General features: G+C 40.5%; 1 protein-coding gene across 1 annotated transcript; it reads right to left on the bottom strand.

Moving 5' to 3' along the window:
• Positions 1-841: 841 nt before the first annotated feature.
• LOC141403251 (uncharacterized) lies at positions 842-2,872 on the bottom strand. Its single transcript, XM_073985436.1, has one exon. The coding sequence runs from the start codon at positions 2,870-2,872 to the stop codon at positions 842-844; it is 2,031 nt and encodes a 676-aa protein (XP_073841537.1).
• Positions 2,873-9,812: the final 6,940 nt, after the last annotated feature.

The following is a 9,812-nucleotide window of genomic DNA, read 5'->3' as shown; positions in this document are numbered from 1 at the left end:
TCATTGTCCTTATAAAACTGCTCCGCTAATCTGGTGCTCTCCTGGTCCGTCTGTATTGGGCCAAAAAATGCATACCCAAAAATCGTATTTTGAACATACGGTATGCCCTTATTTTCTTGGGGCAATCCCAAGTAGATGTATTTTGACTGATCCTTTCCCAGCACAACACAACATGACCACGGGAGGTAGAACGAAGTATCAGCCACATCTTCTATGTCGTATTTCTTCCACACCGCTTCGGGGACACAATGGGCTTTCGGAGTGAAGTGCCTTGCCCCAAGCTTTACTTTCAACTTCAGACTAAGGGTTCTAACCTCGCTGTGGCGATCCGTCAATTGGACTTCATATTGGTCCACGCCCGACTCGATTTCAAACGGCAGACTGGCGTCATGTACGATGTAGCTCTCTGTGCAATTCGGGTCCATTAGGATTCGCACAATGCGTTTTCGTTCGTCTACCCCAGGACGGTGCATCAGGGCTAGGGCCGTCATCTGAAGCCATTGCGATTTAGTATGATCCAAAGCGTGAAGGAGAGTGTGATGGCCGTACCAACACACACGACAAGCCGAACGGCTTCGGCAGTCATCAATGCGGTGAGAGATACCCAAGCAGTTTTCACACGCTCCAATTTCTCTGATGTACGTCATTCTCTCATTGGGGTGTTTGGCCAGAAAGGGGCGACATAAACGAAATGCATGACGGGTCTGGCATATTGGGCATCTGTACTCTTCCATATAATGATACATAGTGGCTGGTAAAGATAGAAAATTCAAATTAATATATCTTTAGAGACAAAGGTGACCCTTGAGGGATAGGAGGAGTTGTAGGAAGTGGGAGGAATTTATTGTGACCGGGGTAGCAAAATTAACTTGTGGACGGGACGTCGAAGAATGCCTGAAGATGTTCTTAGGTCAACGACTCTCACATGCCCATCGGGGCCAGGATATAGTTGCACAACACGTCCTAACCGCCACTCATTAGGGCTCCCCATTTCCTGCGACAAGACCACGAGGTCATTTATTCGCAGGTTCTCTACTGGACGTTTCCATTTATTTCTTTTATTAAGCTCCTTAAGGTAGTCTGATTTCCACCGGCGGCAGAATTCTTGTTGTACTACTTTTAACTTCCGCCACCGATTTTGAAGAGAGGTTTTAGAGGGAATTTGCTCCGGTTCGGCTGGGGACAGTAAAGAGGACCCAATTAGAAAGTGTCCGGGCGTAAGAGCTGTCAAGTCGTCGATGTTATCCGACTGTGGGGTCAGAGGACGTGAGTTTAGACAGGATTCAATGGCTGCTAGAATTGTACTGAACTCTTCATACGTGTAGTGAATTTGGCCAGCAATTTTCTTGAGGTGCATCTTACAGCTCTTGACGCCCGCCTCCCAAAGTCCTCCCATATGTGGAGAAGAAGAGGGAATGAAGTGCTGCTGGCCGTACCGTAATATGGTTGCTTCCTTAACTTCCGAGACAACCTTTTTGAAATTTTCTTTGATTTCTCGGGCAGCACCCACAAAATTTCGACCATTGTCGGAAAATATCTTACTGGGGCAGCCACGGCGAGAAACGAACCTTGTCAATGCCGCCATGAATGCCGGGGTAGTTAGGTCGCTTACTGCTTCCAAATGGATGGCTTTGGTAGCAAAGCACACAAATTGGCAAATGTACCCTTTAATTATGCGGCACCCGCGACCGGAAAAGGTCTTCAGATCAAATGGCCCGGCATAGTCGACTCCCGTGTTGGCAAAAGGGCGACTTAGAGTTGTCCTTTCTGGGGGAAGGGCTGCCATTAATTGGCCTTGTAGCTTCTTTCGGGCCAGAACACATTTGACGCAATTATTGATATGTGCCTTTATCAGATTCTTTCCCCGGATTATCCAACATTCTAGACGTATAGTAGCCATCATCAGTTGGGGTCCACCATGTCTAGTCATCTCATGGATAAACGAAACATAGAGTTTTGTAAACTTGCTCTTCGGGGACAGAATGAAGGGATGTCTTTCGCTATAAGACATCGACATTGTGGATCCTAGCCTACCATTAGCACGAATAATTCCATGCTGATCCATAAAGGGGGTCAGAGTTAAAAGAGGACTACTGTTATTAAGTGGTTTCCTCTGGGATAATGCTTCGTATTCCTCCGGGAAGTATGTCTTCTGGGACAGCATGATGAGATGTTTCCGACCGGCGAATAACTCAGTGAATGACAATTTGGTGGTGCTGTACGTGTACGTCTGTCTTGTGGCAGGATGAAGACCTCTAATAAACCTTTCCAGGTATCCAAACGCATGTACAGCAGAGCTAAAACGGTGAAGGGTGTCCAAGTGTCCTTCTGGATCCTCTTTGCCTGCTTCAGACTCTTTTGGAGGTTGTGACGACTCCGCAGATTTAGCCAAATGCACTTGGGAAACTTGCTTATCCTTCCTATGTGGATCCGGGACAGGCTCTTGGGATGTTTTCATTTCCAGACGTATATCCGGGATGCTAATAGTTGAGGGCCAAAACTGTTTATCCACACGGAGCCAACTTGGTCCGAACCACCACAGATCTCTCTCCTTTAACTCTAAAGGAGTCACCCCCCGGGTTGCTAGATCTGCGGGGTTGTCTTGTGTAGAAACATGTCTCCAGTTATCACCGATCATGTCTTGAATCTTGGCCACTCTGTTGGCAACAAATGTTGTCCATGTGTACGATGGTTTTCTAAGCCATGCTAGCACAATTGTGGAGTCCGACCAGAGACATAGAGTATATTTTTCGACGCCTAAATGAGGCAAAAATGCATTAACTAACTCTGCTAGTAAGAGAGCGCCACAAAGCTCTAAACGGGGCAGAGAAATCTTCTTTATCGGTGCTACCTTGGACTTTGAGACCAACATATTTGAGTAAACCACGTTGCCAACCTCTACTCTTGCATACAATACAGCTGCATAGGCTAACTCCGAGGAATCACAAAACCCGTGGAATTCTATAGTGCAATCTGGTGAATATCTCACCCAACGAGGTATTTGTATTTGGTAAATATCAGTGTAGCTTTCCAAAAAAGTTTTCCACCGCATCTGAGACAGTGTTTTTAGTTGGTCATCCCACTTAATATCATCTAACCACAGTTGTTGCATAAATATTTTTGCCGTGATTATTACCGGCGCCAGCCACCCCAAAGGGTCAAATAGACGGGCTATAACTGACAATACTTCTCTTTTCGTAAACGAACTTTTATTTTGCATTTTTATACCCTCCACCATAGTATGGAGGGTATATTAAGTTTGTTTTTCCGTTTGTAACGCATTGAAATACTCATTTGCGACCCTATAAAGTATATATATTCTTGATCAGGGTAAAATTCTAAGTCGATCTGAGCACGTCCGTCCGTCCGTCCGTCCGTCCGTCTGTGGTAATCACTCTAGCATCCACAAAAATGGAGATAGGACGCTGAAATTTTGGGAAAATGCGTCTTTTGTTTGCAGGCAGGTCAAGTTCGATGATGGGCTATATCGGTCCACGTTTTGGTATAGCCCCCATATAACGGTACCCCCCGATTTACGGTATTTTGACGTTTTTAGCTACATTTTCAGACCGATTTGGCTATATTTTGGCATTTAGGGTTCTTAAGTATCAATAAACTTATATAACAAAAGTTGTGGACATAGGTCCACGTTTTGGTATAGCCCCCATATAACGGTCCCCCCCGATTTGCGGTATTTTGACGTTTTTAGCTATATTTTTAGACCGATTTAGCTATAATTTGACATTTAGTGTTCTTAAGTATCAATTAACTTATATAACAAAAGCTGTGGACATAGGTCCACGTTTTGGTATAGCCCCCATATAACGGTACCCCCCGATATACGGTATTTTGACGTTTAGCTACATTATCAGACCGATGTAGCTATAATTTGACATTTAGGGTTCTTAAGTGTTAATAAACTTATATATTAGAAGTTGTGGACATAGGTCCACGTTTTGGTATAGCCCCCATATAACGGTACCCCCCGATTTACGGTATTTTGAAGGTTTTAGCTACATTTTCAGACCGATATAGCTATATTTTGACATTTGGGGTTCTTAAGTGTCATTAAACTTATTTAACAAAACTTGTGGACATAGGTCCACGTTTTGGTATAGCCCCCATATAACGGTAGCCCCCGATTTGCGGTATTTTGACGTTTGTAGCTACATTTTCAGACCGATTTAGCTATAATTTGACATTTAGGGTTCTTAAGTGTCAGTAAACTTATATAACTTAATTTGTGGACATAGGTCCACGTTTTGGTATAGCCCCCATATAACGGTAGCCCCCGATATACGGTATTTTGACGTTTTTAGCTGCATTTTCAGACCAATGTAGCTATAATTTGACATTTAGGGTTCTTAAATGTCAATAAACTTATATAAAAAAAGTTGTGGACATAGGTCCACGTTTTGGTATAGCCCCCATATAACGGTACCCCCCGATTTACGGTATTTTGACGGTTTTAGCTACATTTTCAGACCGATTTAGCTATTATTTGACATTTAGGGTTCTTAAGTATCAATAAACATTTACAACAAAAGTTGTGGACATAGCTCCACGTTTTGGTATAGCCCCCATATAACGGTACCCCCCGATTTACGGAATTTTGACGTTTTATCTAAATTTTCAGACCGATTTAGCTATCAATTGACATTTAGGGTTCTTCCGATTTTCAGTAATTTGATGATTTTACCTACAATATAAAACCGAACTAGCAGTAATTTGACATTTGAAGTTCTTAGTGGTCACAACACCTCTCCATCAAAAATTGTCAACATAGGTCCATGTTCGGATATAGCTCCCATGTAACGGTATCTCCCAATTTTCAGTAATTTGGCAATTTTAGCTACAATTTTTAACAGAACTAACTGTAATTTGACACTTGAAGGTTGTAGTGGTCACCACACATCTGCATCAACAATTTTCAACATAGCCCCAATATAACGATACTTCCCGATTTTCGGTATTTTGAGGATTTTACTTAAAATGTTTAACCGAACGTAGGTCCATGTTTTTGTATAGCCACAAAACAAACCTCCCGATTTTCCGTACCTTAGCTTTATTTTTTGGACGAACTTTCTGTAATTTGTTAATTTAAGTTCATATTTTCGTATAGCCCAGATACCTCCGAACTAGCTGTTAATGACATTTGATGTTCCCACGTTATGTACCGATTTTCGATATTTTGAGGATTCTAGCTAAATTTTTTAACCGAATTAGGAGCTATTTGACATTAAAGGCTCCCATCAAAAACTGTCAACATAGGCCCATGTTTTATTATAACCCCTATATAACAGTACCTCCCAATTTCTAGCCCACCAAAAATTGTCAACAGTTAGATATAGGCACCATAAAAAAGGACCTCCCGAATGAAGCATTTTATGTACATTATCTGACATTTTAACGTACTCGCTTTAAGTTGGGGACAGGAATGAATATTTTATGGTGGAGGGTATGAAAAGTTCGGCCCGGCCGAACTTAATGCTTTTTTACTTGTTTCTGTTACGAAGTAAAATTTGTCTGCGGCAGCATTCCATCTTATTCCGAGTGTCTTTGCCGTGCTCTTATCGTCAAAGTCTAGGAATTCTCCGTTGAGCACATGGTCTCGGGGCAGATCTTGGATTACTTCTTTGTAGTTGGATGTCCATTTTCGTAGATGGAATCCTGCAGACTTTAATATGTCTATTAGTTGCTCTTTCGCAGCAATCCCCTCAGAGATAGAATGCGTACCTACAAGCGCATCGTCAACGTACATATTTTCTCTTAAAATGTTTGCACCTATGGGGAATCTATGCTCCTCGTCATGGGCCAGTTGAAGCAATGTTCGAAGTGCCAAATAAGGGGCACAATTGAGACCGAACGTTACCGTTTTCAACTTATAGTCTCTAATTTCCTCGTCAGGGGAAGAACGATATACTATTCTCTGAAAGGTGGTATGATTTGGATTGATCAGAATTTGTCTATACATTTTCGATATGTCTGCGTTGAAGACATATCTGTACATACGCCATTTTAAGATTAAGGAAATTATATCTTCTGTAGGACAGGACCTACATACAACAAGTCATTAAGACTTTTGCCAGATGCCATTGGGCAAGAACCATTGAAAACTACTCGGAGTTTTGTTGTGGCACTTTCTGGCTTGTATACGCCATGATGAGGCAAATAAAAACATGGGTCCGAAATCGATGTCGGTGATTCCACTAACTCCATATGTCCCAGGGACAGATATTCTTGTATGACCTCGTCATACATCGATTTGAATTCAGGCTTTCTAGACATGGCCTGTTCGTTTCGTAGAAACTGAGAAAGAGCCACATACCTATTTGAGCACATAGTTGATTTTGATGGCGTTTCTGATTTAAACGGCAAATTGACCATGTAGATCCCATCGCTGTTTCTTTTCACTGTGGTTGTGTAAATATTTTCACAAATTTTGTCCTCTTCCGAGACTTTTGGTTTTGAAGGGACCTCCTCTATTTCCCAAAACCGGGCCAATTGCTTGTCGATAGACACTCTCGTGCAGTGAGAAGTTCTAATCGTCTGTCTTCCTACTGTTTTGTTGGGCCAGTCACGATCCATCCAAAGACCGTTTCCTGGGCTACCAACGATCCCAGTATACCATGTTTCACTCCCCCGAGTAGAATCACTGGGTATAAATTTCCTCCTATTAGGATATCCACTGGGGCACTTTTATAGAACTCTGGGTCAGCAAATTGTAATTTTGGCAATCGTTTCCTGTTAACGTGGTTAAAGGAATGAGTCGGAACGTTTCCCGTAACATCAGGGACAACCAAAGCATCGATATCAACCGAAAATGTTGGGTTTACCACTGAAGAAATAGTAAACACCGCTACTTTGTTACATCTAGCTACGCATTCGCCGCCCAGACCACTAATATCAGCCGCAATCGGCATGGTAGGCAATTTCAACAATTTTTGTATCCTTTCCGAGACAAAGGAATCATCCGAGCAAGGATCTATTAGTGCTCTAACTCGATGAGATATATCATTTCTGATGATTGTCACCCAAGCAGTAGCCAACATTGTCTTGCTTGATACAGAAGTATGAAATGTTCTTAAATTTTCGGATGATTGAGGCGAATTTATGGACTGTATGGTGGTTTGAGAAGACTGAGAAACCTTTTTTGATTCTCTCGTCTTATTATTTCCCTGTTGGGATATGTCTGCTTTATGCAAGAGGGTATGGTGCTTTGAATTACATTCCGAGCAACTTTTCTGGCTTGTACAATTTGTCACCATGTGCCCCTTAGCTAGACAATTGAGGCAATGCTTGTCCCGTTTGACAATGGATATTCTATTTTTGAAATCCATACTTAAAAATTTGGGACATGAGCGCAAAACATGGTTCCCTTTACATAAATTGCATTTGGAACTGTTCACTTTGGTGTGATGGACCTTATAGTTCTTTGTCCGATCGAAACTGTTAAATTTTTGCTGCTGGGGCAAAGAAGAACGTGAGCTTTGTGGGCCATAAATGTCTGAAACACTCTCAAGTGCTTGAAATCTTTCAGTTAGGAAAGTATTTAACTCTTCCCAGGAAGGCATTTCTGTCTTTTTAGCTATTGACTGATCCCAAAGAGACAATGTTAATTTTGGTAGTTTTGAAGAACATTGAAATACAAAGATCGGATCCCATGATCCGATATCTATTTTGTACAACTTGAGAACTGAAATAGCGTTGTTTATGTCTCTTTGTAGTTTTTCAAGGAACTCGCGGATTCTTGGGAACATTGGGGCAGATTAAATATGGTTCTCAATTGGTTATTTATCAGAATTCGCTTATTCTCATATTGAGATTTGAGATTTTCCCACGCTATATCGAAACCCTCTTCAGTTAGGGGGATATGCTGGATAATTTGTCTCGCTTCTCCACTAGTTTTTTGGATCAAGTGATAGAATTTTTCAACTGGACTTAGCTTCTCATTAGTCACGTATATTGCTGTGAATAAGTCTCGAAAGCTGGGCCAATTTAAATAGTCTCCGTGGAACACCTCTGTGTCACACGGTGGGACAGCAATTGACGAGATAGTTTTTGCCTTTGCTTTGGAAGACGATGCTTTAATTCTGTCCTTAGCGTCTCCTATTAGAGTGAGACATTTCATGTAAATCTTGTGAATTTCTGACTTTTTGTTTCTAACTGTGGTCTTGTCTTTTTTCTGGAAATCGGGGTCAGTAATGCACTTTTTATAGGAAGTTTTCCATTCTTCCCATAAGCCTTCTAACTCCTGCTTTTCCGCATCTAAAGCAATATCATTATATTCTTTTAAATCAGCATCTTTAAGCTGAGTTTCAAATGCAGTTATTTCTTCACACTGAACTAAAAATTCCTCCATTACGCCCATGACACTGCGAGTCAGTTTAGTAAATTCAATATTTTTGGGATAAAATATATATTTAGTCACCGATCCGACGCAAGGGACAGATTCTCAACGAAGTATAGTAAAATGTGAAATTTATTGAAAATTAACCTTTTTCCTCAATTTATTGTTTAAAATTGGGACAAGAGATTTTCAATGTGCAAAATCGTTGTATTTTTGTATATAGTTGAAGAAAAAATTTTGTTCCAAGTCTGCGAAATAATTTTATCTTGTCTTTGATATTGCTCCCGTTCCGAGTCAGAAGTACAAATATGGGAAACTGATTTTTATTCTTTACGAAAAACTTTTGAGTGCAATGTTCAAGAAAGTTGTATACTGTACTCCAACCACTGCAAAATTTATACGAATTGTCCCTCTTCAGAGATAGCAATTTATAACCTTCGTTTTTTTTGTTTATAAAAACACCTTCCAAACAAAGAATCTTTTATATCAGTAGAATTTATTGCTCTTGGGACAGTAATTCTCCACTCAAATGATGTAAAAAAAATTATTAAAGCTTTTCTCTTCTATTTGCATGCGCACCACTGTGAGACTATCCACAATTGTGCTGTCGTCACTGATACGCCGACGTAAGTATCAATTGCTTCTTACACTGCCAGCGGAGACCCAAGAAAAATCGCTTTGCCTAAAACACACTGATGGTATCGTATGTGTTTGTTTGCAGGCATGTGTGTCCACCACACTTCAGCCAAATATCAAAACAAAGAGGTTTTGCTTATAAATTGACAACCTTTTAGTTTCAGTCGGAGCTAATGAGTTCGAAGAGACAATGTAATGATATTTTAAAATAATAATTTTATTTTTAACTTTGCCAGCGATGAATTAATAATGGTAGCCAATAATGATAGGGGGAGGTCAAATTTCCAATAAAATTTATTACAGCTCTGTATATTTTTTTTTTACGAAACCACTGTGTCGATATAATTTGATTTACAAGAATTGTTGCCAAGTTATTTTCTAATGGTAACCCCCTCCAACCGTTCGCTAAATATCCAAGAGCAAACAGATCTCAAGCTTAAGACCGATACCAACAAACTTCTTTCATGCCAACAACAGTTCTCTTTCAAAATATTGTGATTTTGCCTGGGACAGTTAAAAAGAAATTGACAACATCTATTTTGGTGAACAACAGAGTTTGTTTCTCTTCTATGATTCCAAATACAATCCGATATGGTCGACGGATAAATTTCGAAATTAACTTTATTTCTGTATCTTCAATTATATTCCCTTTCAAACCACTGTGCTAAGAAATGTTCTTTTGTTTCAATATTCGTTAAATGGTTTCCTAATGGAATGTAATAGAAACCATCAACACTTCTTTAGGTGGTTGAAAAACAGCACAAAGCGACATCGACACCATCGACAGAGACGGCAGAGACAGATAATAACACACCGACGGCAGAGA

This window comes from Musca autumnalis, unplaced genomic scaffold (assembly GCF_047663935.1).
Source record: "Musca autumnalis isolate F117 unplaced genomic scaffold, ASM4766393v1 scaffold_4, whole genome shotgun sequence".
Lineage (NCBI taxonomy): Eukaryota > Metazoa > Arthropoda > Insecta > Diptera > Muscidae > Musca > Musca autumnalis.
This window is presented reverse-complemented; position numbering and strand designations above follow the sequence as displayed.

Coding starts and splice junctions, on each gene's coding strand:
- LOC141403251 (XM_073985436.1), bottom strand. CDS start 2,872: ATGTTGGTCTCAAAGTCCAAGGTAGCACCGATAAAGAAGATTTCTCTG.